Source organism: Papio anubis, chromosome 16 (genome assembly GCF_008728515.1).
Source record: "Papio anubis isolate 15944 chromosome 16, Panubis1.0, whole genome shotgun sequence".
In the NCBI taxonomy this organism is placed as follows: Eukaryota; Metazoa; Chordata; class Mammalia; order Primates; family Cercopithecidae; genus Papio; species Papio anubis.
The window spans coordinates 68695589-68717554 of NC_044991.1; the positions used below are offsets into that span (position 1 = coordinate 68695589).

The 21966-nt window shown below is 38.5% G+C and overlaps 1 protein-coding gene across 6 annotated transcripts in view; it reads right to left on the minus strand.

Annotated features, from left to right (window-relative positions):
- Positions 1–21966, minus strand: part of CHD6 (chromodomain helicase DNA binding protein 6) — a 221366-nt gene that overhangs the window by 69938 nt on the left and 129462 nt on the right. For all 6 annotated transcript variants that reach the window (XM_031656781.1, XM_017944807.3, XM_003904734.5 and 3 more), the window contains 7 exons: positions 20851–20972; positions 18998–19241; positions 17659–17835; positions 16901–17044; positions 13591–13846; positions 12553–12763; positions 2637–2832 (listed from right to left, as the gene is read on the minus strand). In XM_031656781.1, the coding sequence (XP_031512641.1) occupies positions 2637–2832; positions 12553–12763; positions 13591–13846; positions 16901–17044; positions 17659–17835; positions 18998–19241; positions 20851–20972 (1350 nt within the window). The remainder of the gene's footprint in view (positions 1–2636; positions 2833–12552; positions 12764–13590; positions 13847–16900; positions 17045–17658; positions 17836–18997; positions 19242–20850; positions 20973–21966) is intronic.

Genomic DNA, 21966 nt, shown 5'->3' on the forward strand with positions numbered 1-21966 from the left:
AACCTCTCTGGATGCTACACATATAAATCAGTCACCTCAGATGACTTCGCCTTCTCCACTAGGTTTGAATATTCACTCCACTAGGTTCTTGCTTTTCCCATTGGCACTGCACCTATTCAATTGGTAATATTTAGACTTCACCTCGGTGAAGCATGGTCATTCCAAAATCTTTGCCTCTGGCCATGAGCCGTTGCCAGCCCCATGCTTCCACTGATCCTCCTGGATATCCCTTTAGGAATGTCCAGCCAGGTGTTCTCAAACTGGCCATTCAACTTTGGTTTCCTGTGCCATTATTCTCCCAGCTGCCATGCCTCACAGTCAGGTGAGCATCACAAAGAAGCCGAGAACTTTATAACTGTCAAGGACTTAAGAAATCATGTTTTGGGGTTGGCAAAAATCTGAAAAGGGCCTGATAGTAAATATTTTAGGTTTTGTTGGCTATGAGGTTTCTGTTGCAACTACTCAACTCTGCCACCATAACATGAAAGCAGCCATAGATTATATACTTACAAATGGGTTAGATTATATTCCATTAAAAGTATTTTTAAAAACAGGCAGCAGGCCAAAAGGCAATCATTTTCCACCCCTTAATCTGTATCATTGTTGTAAGTAAGTTCTTGATAATGAGCTGATCAAATATTAGTTTTTGCTTATTATTATTTTAGTGTTCAATGTGTTACTCCTTTAAAAATGGGTTATTCATTATATTTAGCAACTCATTTTCAGCCACCTTTTCACCAGTAGAAAGATGGTAAGCTAGTTATAATCATTGGTTTTCTTTGAGGTTGCATGTTGAACATAGTTTACTTTATGATGTATAACATGAAATATTTTCAGAGTTTTGTTTTTGTTTTTTTTTTGAGACAGAGTCTTTCTCTGTCGGCCAGGCTGGAGTGCAGTGGCGCAATCTCAGCTCACTGCAAGCTCCGCATCCCAGGTTCGCACCATTCTCCTGCCTCAGCCTCCTGAATAGCTGGGATTACAGGTGTCCGCCACCACGCCCAGCTAATTTTTTTTTGTATTTTTAGTAGAGATGGGGTTTCACCGTGTTAGTCAGGATGGTCTCAATCTCCTGACCTTGTGATCCTCCTGCCTCGGCCTCTCAAAGTGCTGGGATTACAGGCATGAGCCACCATGCCCGACCATTATTTTTAGAGTTTTAACCATCACTAACTTAATAATTTAAAGCACTAGTTTTCAACTAATAGCCTGCTTTCTTCAAACACAAGTTTATGTGGAAACTCATTAAATGAAAAAGACAAAGGGCCGGGCGCAGTGGCCGACACCTCTAATTCCACCACTTAGGGAGGCCAAGGCGGGCGGATCACCTGAGGTCAGGAGTTCAAGACCGACATGCCCAACATGGCAAAACCCCATCTCTACTAAAAATACAAAAATTAGCCAGGCATGGTAGCAGGCCCTTGTAATCCCAGCTACTCAGGAGGCTGAGGCAAGAGAATCGCTTGAACCTGGGAGGCAGAGGCTGCAGTGAGCTGAGATCGTGGCACTGCATTCTACTCTGGGGGAATAGAGCGAGACTCTGTCTCAAAAAAAAAAAAAAGAGAGAGAGAAAGAAAAACACAAAGTAGCAACTCTGTAGGAGTGGGTGGGTAGAAAGAAGCCCAGATACCCATTGGCTTAGTGCCCTCTTCCCTGCATCTCTTCTCTTGCAGTATCCCCTAGAGTACCTCTTGAATCCTGTCAAACAGCAGGCTCCAAACTTCTTTTGATCAATCACCTGTATTATGAAAAAGGTTTTGAGCCACCCACCCACCGTCTTCACCACATACCCATAATCATCCTAGTATTAGTAAATATCTCAAGATATATAAAATATACACTTTAGATGAAGTTCATCATCAATGATATTGACTGTAAATCTATATTCCAAATAGTCTTACTGACAAGTTAGAATCCTTTTTGGCTGACTTCACATCCCATATAGTTAAAATGCCATTGTTTTTACTTTGATACAGGGTTGATGAAGAACTCCAAACAGGACCCTGCCATTTTCTTGCTTGTTTATGTTAGCTTTTAAAAAATGTATCAACTCCAATCTTTGCAGTAATCTTTTAAAGCCACAGGTTATTTAGTTTGGCTAAAACCAGAAAATAGAATCCATAAAGCCACTTAACTGGACACATATACACTCTAACGTGTTGCACTGTGTGGAGAGCAAAGGAACTAGTGAGGCTGTCCCTGTTGCCCCTGCCACGCCATGGAACTTCCCCACCCCTCTGGGTTAACTCGTTTACTGTACATGAAACATGACCGTCTTAACCAACAAACTGAGTGAAAATGCCCGAATCATCTACATATCAAGAATTAGAGAATTAGTCAAGCTTAATATCTTTATTTCTGATAATAATAATAATTAGTAGTTCTAGTCTGTATCTGGAGGCTACCACTGTCAAACATCATTTGATTTAATGGAAAGAACCACACTCTCTAATTAGTCGGAAGGGTTGACATTTACTTTTCATTCAGTTTCACCCCCTGACCAAGGCCCTAAGCCTGTCATCCAGCTGACACCACAGCATTAAGCATCATGGATGCTCTGTAGCCAAGCCAGGCCCTATCATGATGTTCTGGGATCCAGGGCAGCTAAGGTAAAGAGCAATCATCCTAGTGGTTACCTGCAAGTCATTTTGTGGGTTCCAGTCAGAATCAAATATGATGCAGGTATCAGCAGCTGTGAGATTGATCCCCAGGCCTCCCGCTCTGGTGCACAGAAGAAAGACAAAGCGGTCTGAATCTGGCTTACAGAACCGGTCGATGGCTGCCTGGCGCAGGTTTCCCCGTACTCGCCCATCAATTCGCTCATAGGTGTATCTGAGGGGACCCAAATGAACGAAAGCCCAGGCGTTAATCATGACTTCAATGGAGAACAGCACAAAATGCAGGAAGCTGTTGACTGATGGCCTTAAATCCCTCACTTCTAAATTTGGACTAAATGACAGCAGTCTAGAAGGAATCCCATCCCCTACATATGCAGCAGGGCACTTAAAACTGTATTGCAAAATGTCCCCCTCTCAAAACAAAACAAAAAACCAAAACAAAGCAAAAAAACCCAGCTGTAAACTAAGGACTAGAAGAATTAAATCATAAAATACTGATCCCCATAGCCCAAGCAACTTACTCTCTCAAGTATTTCCCAGTTTATACTTGTACTAAATCTAATCATAAGACCAGGAAAAACAAACAAAAGCCTTTCCCATCTACTTTGAGTAGTGCTCATAAAAAGGACTGAGTTCTCATCCGTTTCCAGCTACTTTAGGGTAAACCAGAAATGGTAAGATTACACTGTGAGGCAGTCCTTTTATGCCATTTCTAGCCTACCAAGCTCCTCAAAGCTTTGGAGGTACACAGCAAAACCTCCAAGTTTATAGCTGAAACCAAGGTCTTCCGGGCAGTATATTGCCAAGTATAAATCACAGGAAAGGAAAGGTTTTTGCGGTGTGTGTAGGGGGTAGGGGTGAAGGAACTGATGAATAGTAAGAGGAAAATAAAGTAAGAAAGTAAAGCTGAGTATCATTGAGAAGGTATACACCTGTGTGGAAAATCAAGAAACGGGTGGAGTGCATGGTAGAGGTAAGGGTAAAAGGAAAGAGAATAAGAAATGAAACTGCTAAGGGAACATATTACTCATGTCCATCTAGAGGGAAAACAGAAGGGACCTTTATGTTGGAGATCATGGGATTAACATAGAATATAGCAGCAATCTGGACAGCTGCTGGGCGTCTTATTCTTTTCTTATTTACCCCTGACAACATATGAATTAACAAGGGGAATGTTACTTTGGGCCCAATTTTGACCTATAAACCTGAACTGGTTAGTGAAGTAGAAGTAATAGGAAACTTGTGAGAAAAGAACCAAATCATCCCAAACCGACAACAGCCAAGATCATGAATCCTGGCAAAATCCTATCAGCAGACAAGAATTTGGGAAATCAGATCTCTAAAACTTACATAAATAAGCAGTAAGAAAATAAGGATAGATACCCTAGGGGTAGATAATTCTGTGTGAGGATGGCTTTGGAAAACTAAATCTGGCAACATGATCTTGACTTCCTTGAAGAAAAGAAAAAACCATGTAAAGAAACCACCCAAGGAAATGCACATGAAGAAACCTGACCAACTCAGACTTATAAGGGACATGTATAAAGTAAAGAAACAAGTCTGAAAATGCTGTCTCCCTTTTACAAAGCCACAATACAACCATACCTAAAATTAAGGGTACAATTTTTGTTTCGTCTTTATTTAAAATTATAATACACTCAAGAATAATAAATGAGAACTTCAGCAGGAAATGAAATGGGTGGTGGTGATAGGATTTCATGAAGGCAGACTAAAAGGATTTTGTGTCATAGACAAAGGCTAAGGATTAGATGTCTGAATTCTATAGATTAAATTATCACCATTATTCATAACGACCACAATAATAATATTAGCAGCAAGTTCTTAAGTGTCAGTTCTGTGCCAAACCCTGTGGTACATGCTTGGTATACATCATTACATTTAATTCTCACAATAATCCTATGAGGTAGTTTCTATTATCATCCTCATTTTACACTGACAAAAACCTAAAAACAGAACAAAACAAAAATTTATACAAGTAAAATATCTTGCTCAGTCCTCCAGCTGGTTGAGCTAAACTCACATCCATTTGACTTATAGCTTTCACACTGTACCTTACATTTCAATACATTAGGACAGAAAGGTTTTCCTGAGAATACATAAGGGACACTAGTAAACTTTGGAAGCTTGTAACTCTAACAGGAGGTGGAAACACAAACTATAACTGGTATCAAAACGTTTTTGATAAATCAATGCTCAGAGGATCTGTAACAGTTACAGAAGTTTAGCCATGTATGTGATGCAATAGAGGAAGCACAATACTTGGAGTCAAAAACCGGGTTGAGATTCAATTAAAGAACAGCCATTTACCCTCCTCCACCCTCCACCACCATCACACATATGAATGATTAATGCTGCAGGGACAGACTCCATGCTCTTTGAAAAGACACCCCTAGTCATCAGATAAGAGTTAGATACCACATGGATCAGAGTGAGGCTGGGAATTAGCACAGCCTTAAGGGGGAGGGGAAATCAATAGACAGTGATGATACAGCTCAGCCATTACCTAGGGAAAACGTTCCCATAAAATTAGATAAGTGTTTTTCTGTATTATAATGTAACAACACTTTCAGAACGTTTAGAACAAGATGAACAGAATAATTCTCTATCACTTGTTTAGTTTTCAGGAGTGCTCTCAAAGAACGCAAAACTTAAAAAAAAATTGAATTACTTGAGCTCCTCCCTCACTTCTGAGCCAGATCCTCTGGCCATGCCCTCATTCCTATATCAGAGTCTGGCATGAAATCATACGGGAACAAAACCAAACTGACAGCTGGAGAGGCAAAGAGGCTCAAGAACAAAGAAAACCTTGAGGGCAAATAAGTCTGAATGAAGAAATCAGACATCATAAAATTTTCCACACTGAACTTCAGCACAGCAATTAAGTCTCTGCGACAACTGTATTTTTAAGAAGATCCCTAGGAGCTGATATGGTTCAAACTGTAATTCTGAGTCACTATCAAATACTATCAAATATCAACAAGCAGCAGGTGGCACTCTGGAAAAAACCTCTATGTGACTGGCCGGGAGCAGACTGGTAGGGAGTGGAGTGACATGTTTTTGGCACAAGAAATGTTGACTTTAGAAAGGCCTGAAGGGAAATGAACAACTTTCTGGTCTCCCAGCGATAATCAACTGGAAAACATGAAGAATTAATTTTAAAAAAGGAAAAAAAAAAAAAAACCCAACACAAAAAAACCACTCACAACAGTCACAAGCATATAAAATACTTAGGATTTAATTCAGTAAGAAATATGAAGGAATGGTAACATAACACTAAGGGGCTATGCTTTGTTCACCATTATGACTGTAAGTTCTAGCACAATGCAGACACTTTATAAATATTTACTGAGACAACAGTGTATATGAAGGACCCAAGTTAAGTGTAGTGAAAAGCATGTTCTTTGATTTTGCAAAGATGTCAAAAAAAAAAAAAAAAAAAAAGCTAAAAAAATCCCAACACACGAATATATGTATATATAAACATGTAAATGTGTATGTATGTATACATACATCTATACATACACATTTTTCTGGAGTTAGGGGCTGGAGCAGACAGAGACAGATAAATAAGTCAGGTATGGTGGCTCACTCTTGTAACCCCAGCAGTTTGGGAGGTCAAGGCGGGAGGATCACTTGAGGCCAGGAGTTCAAGAGCAGCCTGGCCAACATAGTGGAACTTCGCCTCTACAAAAAAGAAAGAAAAATTAGACAGGCATGGTGGCCAATGTGTCTATCGTCCTAGCTACTCAGGAGGAGCAGGTCGGAGAATTACTTGAACCCATGAGTTCAAGGTTGCAGTGAGCTATGATCATGCCACTGCAATCCAGCTTGTGAGACACAGCAAGACCCTATCTCTAAATATAAATAAATAAATAAATAATTCTGAAGTTAATCTGGAATACTAAATGTGCAAAGGAATAAAACTACTGATCAAAAGAATAGAAAGGCTAGACATATATCCAGTATATATAATATCTCCCTATATTTCATAGAATTTTATGAGTGAGGGAAATAGACTATTTTAATAAAGAGAAAATTAGAAGATTCAATATATTTGGAAATAAACGAAAATCAGACTTCGAGTATATGCCATTTACCAAAATTACAGAAGGGCTAAAGACTTAAATGAAAAAAGAAAATATCAAATAATCCAGTTAAAGATTATGAATTAACATACACATTTAATTCTTTGATCTCTCCAAACCTCTAGTAAAATGACAGTAAAGGATTTTTTAAAAAAGGTATAATCCCTTCCCCAAATAAATACACCAAAAGAACAGAAGTGATAAAATTCTGGAATCTGGAAAGTCGTATTTGATTTGAAGAAGGCAGAATCCCAGGCAAGACACAACCTAATTTAATAGTGCAGAACATCTGACGGGATCAAACATTGGTGGCACTAGGTTCCCGTGAAAGCAGCAACACAAAGAGTCTAAAAACAGGGAAACTGGTGGAATATTTGCTGAAGTATTTACTTAGCCTCTAGATCACCTACCCCCGCCTTGAAGAGGGTAAAATAAAAGATCTTGATCCTCTCTACTCTAGAAGATACTAACCACAGTTAAAAGTGAATGTGCCACGCTGAAAAGGGGAAGAGAGACAGAAATAGTGAGAGTCCTTACTCTTTCTCACCCCTCCCCCACAATTAGCTCTAAATACAGTCAAGTTTCCACCTATAGGCAGGGGAGAGTAAGAGGCACAGGACCTCAAAATGCTGATACAGGAGGGTCCCCAATGAAAATGGTCCAGCCAGATGCACAGTGCTCACATATGGAAAGTGAAGTGCACAGTCAACAAGCCTTGCTCACATACTCAGAGCTTCTGGTTGGCTCCACAGTGCCCCCCATCTTGATGGCCTAAGATATCAGACATGAGGCTGATATGAAACACACAGCCCCTGCTTCTGGTAAGGAGGGGCAATGTCCTAACACATCAACCCTCTAGCAAATGACAAATTCTAGACAAACTATAAAAACCAAAATGAATGAACAGAAAAACCTGAGGGCACTGGCGAATTAACAAAAGCAGACAGATCTTGGAGAAGAAAAGAAATTTGTGGTTTCAGCTAGAGGAGAGGCCACAATTATGGTGGCAAGATGTTGATCAGCTGTAACTGATAAAAGTTGTTGTCTTTCTGACACACATGAGGGGAAGACGCCTGGGGCAACTAAGACTGCCAGAGAGTGAGAGGGGATCCCCAGAAAGCAGAGAAATAGAGATGGGAGCTCCAAACTCTGGGTATAAACTCTGCCCAAGTTTGTGGCTGACTTCTGACTCACACTTGCTCGGGGCTGACTGTGGTAGTCTGAAATGGGAACTACTGTCTACCGGAGACATTGACAGAGTTTGCACTTTGAGGATAACCTAGTTAGCTGCTTCCAAATAAAACCCATCAACATCTTCAGAGCACTGTAACAGAATCCTCAAGCTCTAGAACATACTATTCACTAGGTCTAGGGAAAAACTCAGTTATTCTCATTCTCAGGGGAACAGACAACAGATGTCAACGTCAAACCTACAATGTTATAATTCAGACAAGAACTTTAAAGCTGCTATTATGCTTATGCTTAATGAAGTCAAGGAATGTTAAGTCATGAATAAAAAGATAAGAAAACTCAGCAGAGAAACAAAGCATTAATAAACATAGAACTAAATGGAAATTTTAGAACTAATAAATAAATAAAGCATAGAGTGTGCTTAATAAGCATGATGGAGATGATAAAGAAAAGAGTCAGTGAACTTGAAGATAGATAAAAGAGAGAGAAAAAGGATTTTTAAAAAAACAGAGCCCATGGACTTGTGGGGAATATCTCAAGGTCAAATAAACAGGTAATTAGTTTCACAAATAACCAAGAGAATGGGGCAAAAACAAAAAGAAATTGAAGAAATAGTGATCAAAAGCTTCTCAAATTTGATGAAAGACATACATTTACAAATTCAAGAAGCTCAGTAAGCAGGATGAATCCCAATGATCACAGTTAAACTGCTGAAAACCAAAAATTAAAAGAAAATCTTAGAAGTAGCCAGAATAAGTCAATGTATTGCACACAGGGAGCAGCAACGTGAACGACTGCAGAACTTCTCATAAGAAATCACAGGGGCCAGGGCACAGTGGACTAACACTGTAAAGAGCTGGAGGGGGAAGAAAAGGAAAAAAACATGAAAGACAGATATAAACAAATGGGAAAAAATATGACTTGGAGAAAACAGATGAAGATAAAAAAATTCTATCATGATTAGCCTTAGAAAGACTGGAGAAGACACTGTCCTTGTGAAATAATGGTGCTATTAAAAATAGAAAAATTACAAAAAATGTTCTGTGAAATTAAAAAATATAATTATAGTGAAAGATAAAGTCAAGAAAATTCCCCAGCATGTGAACTTAGATTTCAGATGGGAAAGATCTTTTTAGTATCCAGCACCAATGAAGCAATTCATTTTAAAATTTCACAGGACTGGGGACAAAGAGAATACATAAAACTTCTAAAAAGAACAAACATAACACATAGACAGACTAATAATTCTAAGGTCTTTGAACTTCTCAATGGTAACCCTGGAGGCTTCTTAGAAGACAGTGGATTAACACCTTCAAAATTCTGCAGGGAAATGATTTACAACCTAGAATCTCAAATCCTGCGAAAAGATTCCTTAAGAATGACAGCAGAGTAAAACAGTTTCAGACAATGTCTCAAAATTTACTTATCATTCATCCTTTCTCAGGAGCTCCTGGAAGAGGTGCTCCAACATGGAATCCACCAACAAGATCTGATTTAAGAGGAAAAAAAAGAAAGCTGTCAGCATGAGAAAGAAGGCAGATCACAGCTGACAACTGTGTACTCTGTGGGGAACAGCAACAGGCCAGACAGGAGCAGGTCAGGAGGCCCCAGAAGATATGGCCTAGAGAAGAGGAAACTGATGTGTTGGAACATAACCAGAGGGAATTTAGACAACCAGGGTAAAGTTTGCTGCTGAATTATAATAGGTGTATAGAAAAATAAGCAATCAAAGAGATAATTTTTAGTTTCAAAGAAAATAAAAACTGTACAAGAATGAAAATTAAACAGCACATGACATAGCTCAGCTGTAATTTCACATTTTCATAAGTCATAATAAACAACAAATATTAACCTAACTCCAAGTATTATGTGGCATACTGGGAAGATGAGAGGACAGGGAGTTGTATACATGATGGTATGAGGAGCAGTGAAAGAAGCCTAAACATTCATCTTCCACAGTGAGCACAGATAATACCTACAACTGAAAAAACCAAGATATTACAACTAATAGCATTATTTAGATACAGCTATAAATACCAAAAGAAATAGCATAAAGAGTTGAAAGTAAATGCTTCTGGGATATGAGAAACTGGGGGAAGGTGGAGGGTGAATCAGCACATAATTTTTCATAAGTGTAATAGAATGACATGGCTTTTCAAATCATGTGCATGTACAACTTTAATGAAAATAAAAACTAAACTAAAAAGAGAAAGACAATGATAATATTAAGGCCAGAAGAACCCTGTTGAATGCAGCTTGGGTGAAGAAGCCATAAACATGAAAAGAAGGGCTGGGTATGGTGGTGTATGCCTATAATTCAGCTACTCAGCAGGCTGAGATGGGAGGACCACTTGAGCCCAGGAGTTTGAGGCCGCAGTGATTGACCCACTGTACTTCATCATCTTAGGTGACAGAGCGAGACATTGTCTCAGAAAAAGTATATATATATATAAACATACTTCAGAATATTTATATGGGTCTCACGATTAAGATGAGAGAGAAGTCTTTTAAAGCACATTAATTTAAGCTTAGGTTTAGGCCTAAAAAAGGATTTAAAGTTGTTTTAAGACAAAGATTTGACTACTATAAAATTTAGGACATCAAAAAATAAAACAAATGAAAACCCATACTCATAAATAAAATTAAAGAACAAAAACAACACTGGGGAAAGTTTTTGCAACATGTTCTCAAGTAAACAAATAATTCTTATAAATTAATAAACAAAAAGTCAAAGACCAAGAGAAAAATGCAGGAAAAACATCAACCCACAAAAATGAAATACGAATAACTAATAAATATGAAAAAATACTCATTCTCATTAGTAATCACAATTACAAATTAAAGAGGTCATAATTTTGAAATACTGAATTAGCAAAGATTAAGAAGTAAAAACAATATTGATCAGAATATGAAAAAAAGCATTCTCATACGATATTTCAGAAATGAATATAAATAAAACACTCTTAACTAGAGGGCATTTTGTAAACACTGAGTGTATCAAATGTTTTAAAAAATGTGCACTGACATTTATCCTAAAGAAATAACTGGAAACATTCATAACTACTTAAAAGGGATATTCATTTATAGAGTCCCTTAAAATGCTGAAAAATTGGAAATGTTTAAAATAGAATATCATGTAGATCATTAAAATTTTGTTGTAGAAAAACAAAAAAATTTCATAATATATTAAATAAAAAATGACTTACAAAGTACAATGTAGAACAGCACTGCAATTCAAACAATAAAGCTAAACATATTTATGCAGAAAGAACAGACTGAAAAGACAACCCTCAAGATGAATGGGGAATTGTGCAGGTGGTAGTGTTACATGTTTCCACATTTTCAAGAGAAGCTATAATCTTAAGTAATTTGAACACAAAATGAGCAATAAATAATAAAGAGAAAATAGCATAAAAGAGAGCTAAAGACTTCTGTACTTACCAAAAGTCTGTTATATACACTATTACTCATTTTGGGGGGTTCTTTTTAAAAAATCTGCAAACTAATAGTTGTACATATTTTAAAGAGTAAGATAATATAAGAAGCAAGTGCTCTGGCAATGGGCTCCTAATCTACAGTGAATTCAAAGCTACAAAACTGCTTTACAAGTTTTGATTTATTCATGTAATACAAGTTTCAAGAATCCTTTACATAGAAATCTCTCCTATACAGCTCTGATGAATTATTTTATTGTCTAATCAGATTTTGAAGAATTATTTATGTTATATTCAATGTCAGCATAGCCATAGTTTAATTTGTCATTTCTTTTAATCCTCTTGCTATAAAGTACATGTACAAGGGCAAACAGAATGTTAAAGAATAAGAACATCTGTTAAGACACCCGAGATTTGCTATGAAAACAAGATTTTCTTTAGACTTAGCAATGCCTAGGCTACCAGTTTCTATAACCTTGGAAGTCTTTTATCATTAAGAATGCATTTTTAAAAACTCATTTATCATCTTCAGATCACTGATGTGTCACAATGACTGAAAATCTAAGGTAATACATGTGAGGTAACAAATGTAGTTCCCATACAGAATCCAAATAACCCACACAGCACCACAGACTTTTTATTTGCATGAGGAATGGAACTTAGATTCAAGGAATTATAAGAGTATGAACAAGAAAATAAATTGGGATGCCATAGCCAGTGCATCATAAAACCTTAGAGGGTTTGCTGAGAAAGGACATAAAATATCCCCAAATTCCTTCTCTGTGAGTTGCCAGTTTATGCTCTTTTAGAAATTTGATATAGTGATGATTTCCAGGACATATTTCTTTCACCATTATTAAGCAACAAAAATGTAAATACATGATTTTCCTAGACTTCTCTAATGTTATTTGGATTGTTTCCTCCAACTAAAGTGAATATAAATAAATATGTGGAATTTTTTTTTTAAGTAAAGCAAGAACTCTACATCATAGGTCATGAAATTTACTCTTGACAGTTAAACTTGGGTCCATTTGGTCATAAAATTTAACTCTGAATTTCAGTCAGTCTTTAAAAGGAGATTCCTTTTCTCCATTTTTGAATGTCTTCTTGTGTTTAAACAACATTTTTGAATGGATCAAAAAAAAATATCAAAGAAAAGCAACTGTCCCAGTGTTGAATGCAGGGCTTTGACACAAGTCTCACCTTCTCTGGATGAGGTAATCTTCCAGGATGTCGAGGCAACGCACCATCTGGGAGAAGATGAGTACCTTGTGGCCACCCGCAATCAGCTTAGGGAGTAGTTTATCAATCAGCACAAGCTTCCCTGCTGCCTGAATCATGGCCTGCAGCTGAAAGTCAGGGGCATCAGGGCTGTGGGTTTTTCGGAAATCTTCTAGAATTTTCTCCTCTGCTCCTGAAAAGGAATGGAACAAAACTATTCCCTGGACAGAATATAAGGATAAAGGTTGTACTCTGCTTTACAGATCCTGGGAAAAATGAAGTGAATTCTTAGGTCCTAGACCAGCAGTTCAGTGAGGAGATGCTGGGTGCACGTTGGTCTGTCCCTTCAGCAGAGGGCTCTGCAGTGGCAGCAGGAGAGAACGCGGGTGCTCCACTCTCCTGGGAAGTCTCACCAAGTAGAGTGAGGATGTGAGATACCAAGTCCTAAGCTGACTCACCCAAGAAACCTTCCCAGACAAGAAGGACTTTCACACCTCTTGACATCACAGACTAAAAGATAATCCAAGCCACATTGTGATTTTAAAATTTCTCAAAAAGTTTCATTGTAAAAAAAAAAAAATCCTCCCAACATTTTCTCTAACTAGTTTGGTTAACTGTTAATTTGTCTGCAGAGAGTTTTAATGTCATTGCAGCATTTTCACTGATTCAGCTAAGTAACACATTTTCCTGTCCCCAAGTAGAAAGTGTGTGCCAGACTTTGAACAAATAAAGGGCAGCAAACTGGTGAGTGATATCCCTTTCCTGCCCAGCAGAGTACATGCTGTGCGGCAGCGTGTTGGCAGAAGTTAAGTTCAAACCTTGGCTCTTGGTCCTTAGTAGCTATACTGCTTAGGCAAATCCATCAAGCTCTCTGAATCTCAGTTTTATACTCTGTAAAAAGGTGAGAATGCATACATGCTAGCAGATAATGAAAATTCAATACATGAGTTATTTGATTATCATTAGCTTCTGGCAGAGGCCATGGCAGTCCTGAGTAACTTCACAGTGCCCCTGACTCACCATTGATCAGGTAGGGATGGTTACAGCACTTCCTCAGCTCCATCATGGTGTTGATGAGATTGGGCATGTTGTGCTGATTTGCCCCCTTGGTCAGGAAGGAAAAGTTCTTCTCGAGGATGGCACGGTAGTACTTTTTCTGGATATTGGTTAGTTCCACCTCAATGATCGTCTCTTGTTTGGGAGCAAGGTTCTTTTCCACATCATCTTTCAGCCGTCGAAGCATCATTGGTTTTAGGATAGACTGCAGTTTCTTTACCTGTCCAGGGAAATGAGATCTATTTACCTACCTCAATCCTGATTTAATGATTACTGGGGTATTTCAACCTTCACTCTTATTTCTTGAACATTTACGCATAGTACTGTGGTAGTAGACTAATAGAAAGATCACGATTGACCCCTGAAAATGGGGCTTATAATAGTACTGAAAGGGAATTAGGGATATGATTTTAATTTACAAGCAATTACTGAGAATCTAGTGGCAATCTCAGAAGATAAAAAGGGAGAAAGGTATAAAAGAGTACTTATTCTCTAGGATGGAGAAAACACGTCTCTCTGTCATTCTTTCTCTAATACACACACCACATGCACAGTAATTACCTGAAGAATATTTTAAATTATGTTAGAAGGTATGAGTGATATATTACAAAAGAAACTTAGACGCTGAGAGAATGGAGTAAGTAGAGATGATCTGGTAAAGAATTCCTCCTATACCTTTTAAGTAGCAAAAGCAGCATACATGTTTGGGTGTAGCAGTATGTAAAGAATTAATGTTATAGGTGACATCTGTTCTATCATGGAATCTGTCACATCAGGGGCACTTTAAGTCTGATGGTGTTCTTTGCTACAACTTGTCTGTTCTTCCCCTAAAAGCACAGGCCTGGACAGCAGATCTTTATGCAACTGACTGCACCAGCAAGGTAACTTGTTCCCCCTCCCAGTGAGACAATGACAGACTAAGGGATTCAAAGTCCAAGAACCTGAGTTAACCTGGAGCTAAAACATGATACCAGTAAGATTAACTCTGGCGGAAAAACAAAATAACGGAAGATGAAAGTGCAAAAGAAATCAAGTTTCAAGTCAGAAACGGCTGTTCAAAAATTTTAAAAGGGGTACACTCTGCATAAATAAGTTGTGTGCTACAGGACTGCTTCCTGAAGAAATACAAAGTGATTTACAGAGAGTGATTCAGAAGAGTTACTTACAAAAGCAGATTTTAGACAATGATGAACATGCTTTATTTTGGAAACAGATGCTTTCCAGAACTTTTATTTACTGTGTTTTAAAATACAGACATCTCATAGAAGCAGAGATTAGAGTGGTGGTTACCAGGGACTGGGGGGTGGGGCGGGGTAGGGAGGTATTGTTCAAAAGATAGAAAATTTTAGTTAGATAGGTGGAGTAAGTTCAAGAGATCTACTGAACAACATGGTGACTACAGTTGATAACAATGTACAGTATTTTTGAAGATTGCTGAGAGTGGATTTTGAATGTTCTCACAAAAAGCATGTGCTAATTAGCTCTGTTTAGCCATTCCACTATGTATACATATTTCAAAACATACTGTACATGATCAATACATATTTTTGTCAATTAAAAATACAGAAAGCCAAAAAATTTAAAAATAATTAATTATATAAAAATAAATATTAAAGATAAAATATCAAATAAAATATTTGATGTAATTTGTATGGTTTTCTCCTACCTAACTCCAATCTTAAACTTAATCTTTTTATGAGACTTTCATTTTACCAACGAAGGGTACTTAGAAATCTAATCCCCCATGTGGGTAAGGAATTACTATATAAGAACCTAAAGGGAAAAGACTCAGCTAGTTGATTGTTAAAGATAGGGTCAAATGTCAATCTGCCACATGCTGGGTTCAGCTTTTGCCCTTCACTTGGCTCATACCTTGAATCATTTAGAGTTTACTATATGCCAGACATTGTGCTGGTCAATACAACAAACACAACTTGGGAGAAGATGTGGGCCTTGTCCTCAAGGAGATCTTTGTCTAGGAAGAAGAAAAAATGCATACCACAAATTAAGTGCAATGGGAGAAGACGATGCATTTCTAATGGTCCAAAAACGGAGAGAAGATTGGAGCTGGCTTTTGAAAGTCAATAGATACTGCAAATGTAGGAATTAAGTTTGATTATTCACTGCTCTGATGCAAGTCTGACTTGCATCAGAAGTAGGAAGAGATTGGAACCCCACAATTTTGACATGTGGGCAAAATTCCCAAATGTTTTCATTCCCCTCATTCTTTGCCCCAACCCACTTACACACCATTGCTGAATTAATTTGGCAGAGCTAATTATGTCATTCCTGTAATAAGGCCTTGTATGGCTTCTCCATTACCTACTAAATTCTTCAAACTACCTTTCAAGATCTTCCCACAATATAACCCTAAAGACTTCTGGCCTTATATTTCCAATTCATTCACTGTTTTCAGCTTAATCACATGTTTCCCCACTAATGAATAACTACCATGACTCTGATTTTGCTGGTTTTTTTTTTTTTCTATGCAAAGTGGTTACCACCTCTTCTCTCTATACCTGTGAAAACCTGTCCATCCCTCAAGATGCATTTTCAAATTGTACTCTCTCCCTGGAGTCTTTTCTAATTCTCAAATAGATGTGACCTGTCTCTCCTCTGAAGGACCAACTCTATTATTTGTTCTTCTTATGGCACGTAAATTTGTCTGGGTTATTTCTATAATCCCTAGTAGAGATTTCTACTCATATGAAATAAGTATTTATTACTATCAGCTGTTTTTTATTAGCTTTGAGTCCAACAAGGTAGACTTGGAACTGGACCTTGAAAACTGCAGAAACGCAGCTGATCTGGACAAAAGAGGACTTATCAACTACTCTAGGTATGTGACTGCCTTCTTTTCCTCACTACCTGTGTATTGTGTTGTACTCAAGAAGATGGGCCTGGGAACGAGCCGCAGATTTTGAAGGGGAAAGGATGAAGGATGAGGGAAGCAGAAGAAAGCACCATACGCCTAAGGCCAGAGCTATAAGCAAAATCAGTGAAGACACAATATGTGAAATTAGTGAAGCAAGGAGGCCCGATAGACCAACATAAGATATTTTGGGTATGGACCCATCTATCCTTTGGGGCAGTAAGAACCGCTAATAATCAGCTTACCCTCCCCAACATAAACAAACACATAAAATAAAGGAGGTAATGCTCATTTTGCCAGGAATGTGACAACTTGCTAAATCCTGGCCCCACAGCATCCTGCTCTTTTCTTGATGAAGATAATGATCACATTGTCTCCTCAATTCTTTGGGTCCCTAATTACCTGTTCCTCTGTTTTCAAATCTCCAAATTCCTCCAAGAAAGCGGTCTCTGAAGGAAACTGTGATGGCTCCAAAAAATTTAGCAAACTGAAGAGCTCCTCCACGGAGTTCTGCAAGGGTGTTCCAGTGAGAAGCACTTTATGTTCCTGCACAAATTAAACACACATGATGAATAGTGCTTGCGCCATCAAAATAGTGCATTTTTGTGGGGAAAATTAAGCCAGGGCATTGAGTGCTCAATTTGGGGCAATTCTGATCTGCTTTAATGAAAAGATAATACACCCTCATAGGCGTACAGTCAATAAACGAATCAACCTTCCTTTCACATCATTGATTCCAGCAGCACTTTCATGTTAATTAAAGCAACTATTCACTCATTCACTAAATATTATTGAGGGCCTCCCCACCAGATACTGGGCACCATGCCAAGGCAGTGATGTTAAAAGGGCATCACCTTTGGTACCAGTTCATTTAGGGGCCTGGAAACAAGCCAAAACACCTTACATTTCCAAGTCACATATTTCATGGTATTTAAGAGTCCTCCTAAGTCTATGGAAATCAATCTGTGGCAAAGGCCATTGTTGACCCAGTTTGTAACAAAAAAAATCTTGATTCCTATACTCTTGCAGTTATAGAGACCAAAAAAGAACATCTAATGTAAAAGGACCAGGCAGAAATAAGCTACATGCAGAATGGCTAAGGAGTGTTTCCTCCAAGCTGAACAGAATGAACCTGTGTTTATGTAAAGAGCTGCTCTCACCAGGGCCATAAGCTTTAGACCCTCCAGAAGTTTGCAGTTCCTGTTCTTCAATCTGTGGGCTTCATCAATTATCACACAGCTCCAGTGAATCTTCTTCAACTCTGGGCAGTCTGCCAGGATCATCTCAAACGTTGTGATGACGACGTGGAACTTGAAGACTCCTGAAAGGGGGTTCCCCTGAGGATGACACAACCAAAGGCAAAGCTTTACACCACGGCTACAGAATTCTGCTAATACCTGCTGGATGAGAGGAGGTAGCACTACAAATGCTGGGGCCTAGGTGAGAAGACAAGCACTGCTTTTCCTCATGTGAGAAAAGAGAACGAGCTAGTTAGCCAAAAGGCCTCACACACCATCAATGAAACAGAAGCGAGACAACATCTGCCCTCACAAAGGTGAGAAGGATGGGCAATATGGAAGGCACAGCAAGGGAGCATTTTTACTTATTAGCTGCTATGATAAGGAAATCAGATGGGTGTCGGTTCACAAGTTCCCAGACAGGAGTCAGTCTAAACCATAGTTTGAATGCCCAAAGGAAACTCTCTGCTATTTTTCAGACTCAATTTCACCTTATAATTTGAGTTCTAGCACAGATTTAAGGTAATGATCCTGATTCACCTAAGACAAGTGCTACTAGGCAGGACACAGCTTTGTTGTTCAGCCTGTCTTGGTGTTGCCATCACGTTTCAAGAGCAGAGCCGCATCATGTTAGAGCAATTCTTAAATTTCTTCCAAGTGTCTCTGCTGTCTCTGAAACCTCTGGGGAGACCACTGGCTTTCCTCTGATAGAAATCGTTTAATTTTTACCTTAATTATAAAAACCAGTGTGCAGGACAAACACACAACTATATTCAGCTAAGTGATAGCACTTAAAAACTTAAAAAAAGAGAAAATGTTGCTGTTGTGTATTTAATTATTTGAAACCTATTTTCTCTTTATCCTCTCTGTCAAATCTGTTAACCTCCTCTCCAAACTCCCTGGCTGGGAATCCATTCTCTGTAGAGTAATTCTTTTGCTCACTTTCTTCACTGAACACATAACAATTCAGATAAAATCTTCTGCATATAAAAGTAACTTCATAAACCAACAGGTAAGTCAAATTTTCAGTGTCCTAAAAAAGGTACATCTCAAAGTTTAGACAGCATGCCCTACAATCCTGTGTTGTATCATAAATTAAAATGAACTACCAGGGAGAGCAGGAGTCAGCCTTGACAAACATATTACAAAGTCATTCCATATTAACACAAGATGCAGGGCACTGGAACTTCTGAAGTTAAGTGACAGAAAGGCTGCTCCGAGCTTAGGCAGTCCCTGGGTCTCTGATTCACGTGAGGCTCACCTGGGCGTCTCTGTACACCATTTCATATTGCTGGATCATCTGCCTGCTGATCTGGCTGCCGTGGTACACAATGGCATTCATCTCTGTCCATGTCCGGAACTCTCGCTCCCAGTTAGTGATGGTGGAGAGAGGGGCAATAATGAGAAAAGGGCCATGGATTCCTCGCAGAAATATTTCTGAAAGGAATGTGATGGACTGGATGGTTTTCCCTAGGCCCATCTCATCAGCCAAAATACAGTTTTTTCTGCAGAGAGTGAGAAATACAGGTAATTCATTATCAATATAGGAAACTTATAGAGGCTGGTTATAACTTGAAAAGATGCTTCACAAATAGATGTTTACCTATAAGATTATCATTGAAGGCTTTATCATCATTTTACATATTAAACTGAGGTTAGTTGTTATTATTATTCATACCTTGCCTACTTCCAAAACAGAACTGTGCTAATTTGAGAGAAAATACAGCCGTGTGTCACTTAAGGATGGGGTCACATTCTGAGAAATGCATCACTGGGTGACTGTGTCATTGTGGGAACATCAGAGAGTGTACCTACTAAACCTAGATGGTATAGCCTACTACACACCTAGGCTATGTGGTATATAGCCTACGGCTTCTAGGCTATAAGCCTATATAGCATGTCACTGCAGTTAATACTATAGGCAATTGTAACACAATAGTATTTGTGTATCTAAACACAGAAAAGACAAAGTAAAAATAGAGCAAAATATAGATTTAAAATGGTATACCTGGCCAGGCGCGGTGGCTCACACCTGTAATCCCAACATTTTGGGAGGCCAAGGCAGGCAGATCACCTGAGGTCAGAAGTTCGAGACCAGCCTGGCCAACACAGTGAAACCCCATCTCTATTAAAAATACAAAAACTAGCAGGCGAGCTGGCAGGTGTCTGTAATCCCAGCTACTAGGGAGGCAGAGGCAGAAGAATCGTTTGAATCCAGGAGGCAGAGGCTGCAGTGAGCTGAGATCGCACCATTGCACTCCAGCCTGGGTGACAGAGCGAGGCTCTGTTTTGACAAAAATAAAAATAAAAAAATAAAATGGTATACCTAGGTGATAGGTTGATAGCTGTAGCAAACCACCATGGCACACATTTACCTACATAACAAACCTGCCTATCCAGCACATGTACCCTAGAACTAAAGATAAACATTAAAAAACAAAAACAAAAAAGGTATACCTATATAGGGCACTTACCATGAATGGAGCTTACAGGACTGAAAGTTGCTCTGGGTGAATCAGTGAGTGAGTGGTGGGTGATGTGAAGGCCGAGGACATTACTGCACACCACCGTAGACATTATAAATACTGTACACTAAAGCTACACTCAATTTATTTAAAAATATTTTTTCTTCAATAAATCAACCCTAGCTTACTGTAACTTTTTTACTGTATGAACTTTCAATTTTTTTAAAACTTTTTGACTCTTAAGTGTTATTACAAAGAATCAAGAAGTTTTAAAATATTTAAACGTTTTTGTATAGCTGTATATTCCCATATATATATATATGTATTTTTTTTTTTGGTTAAGGATTTAGAAATAGAAAACAGCTTTAAAGGATCTTCTGGATTTTGTTTCATCTAGATTGAGCCCAACCTTTTGGTATGGCTGGCCAAAAAAAGGGGCACAAAGTCAATGATGTCATTCCTTTTGGTTGGAGAAACAACTGACAAAAATAAAATTAGCCTTGGATGATTAACGTCCAAAGATTACCACCCTAAATTGATGGCCATGCTGCTCCCTCTCACCAGTCTGCAACTGCGACTCTAGGTTTTCCAGGCTAAGGCAATAATATGCCTCCGGGTACAAACATCTGGGCTGGTTTTGGTTCCGTACCTGTTATACCAGTTAAAAAGAAGCCAGTTCATCCCCTCCAGCTGGTATTCCCGGAGCTGGTTACTGTTCTTATACTCGCGAGACTTCTCGAGTTTCTGCCAGGAGTCTGAAGCAGGCCGCTCCTAGAGAGGAAAGCAAATAGCATAATAGATAGAGAACGATGTTTTAGGAGCATAACATGGATACTAATGAGGACAGTGGTAAATCTCATTGTCCCAAGGCTGGTTTCAAACTATAGTTATTACCTTCTGAGTAATGTATAGGTTGGGGGAACTAAGTAGGAGTCAGGCTGAGAGAATGGGTAGGAATCCTGATTGCTTCTAGATAATAACTTACAATTAGCTTCAGAATGAAACTCTCCCTGTTCTCTATCTGGTCCGTCACTGCATTATGCCACATACCACAATTAGCCTGGTGCTGTATTTATTTATCCATGTACACACATGCTTCTTCCATTAGACTGTGAGCTCCTGAGGGCAGGGCCTGTACCTTGTTTCTTAACATATCTCACACAAGCATCAACCTATAGCAAATGCTTAACTGATGACTGACAAGTTGAATTAAAAGCAGAAAACAGTATATACAGGAGAAGGTTGAAAGAAAAATAATCAACCATGTAATCAAAGCACTATGAACTATGTAAGTTTCTACACAGTTCTGCATCTCAAGACACCTCTATCTACCTTTCATATGCCAAAAAAACAAAAACGAAACACTGCTCTTGAATGGACTCCTACAGGGACCTAAGTTTAATGTTCTGAGTATCAACCTTCCAGTGATGTAAAAGCAACAAATAATATTAATAAGGAACTAGATAAGAGTTTTTCATATAAAAATGGCAATTTTTCTTTTTTAAACAGAAACTATCATTCCAGCCTACAGCCATATTCTTTAACAACTGATTCTCTTTTCAAGTTAGTTACACCTTAATAAAAGCTCTGGCCCGGGGGTGGTGGCTCACGCCTGTAATCCCAGCAATTTGGGAGGCCAAGACAGGTGGATCACCTGAAGCCAGGAGTTCAAGACAAGCCTAACATGGTGAAACACCATCTCTGCTAAAAACATACAAAAATTAGCCAGGCGTGGTGGCAAGCGCTTATATTCCTAGCTACTTAG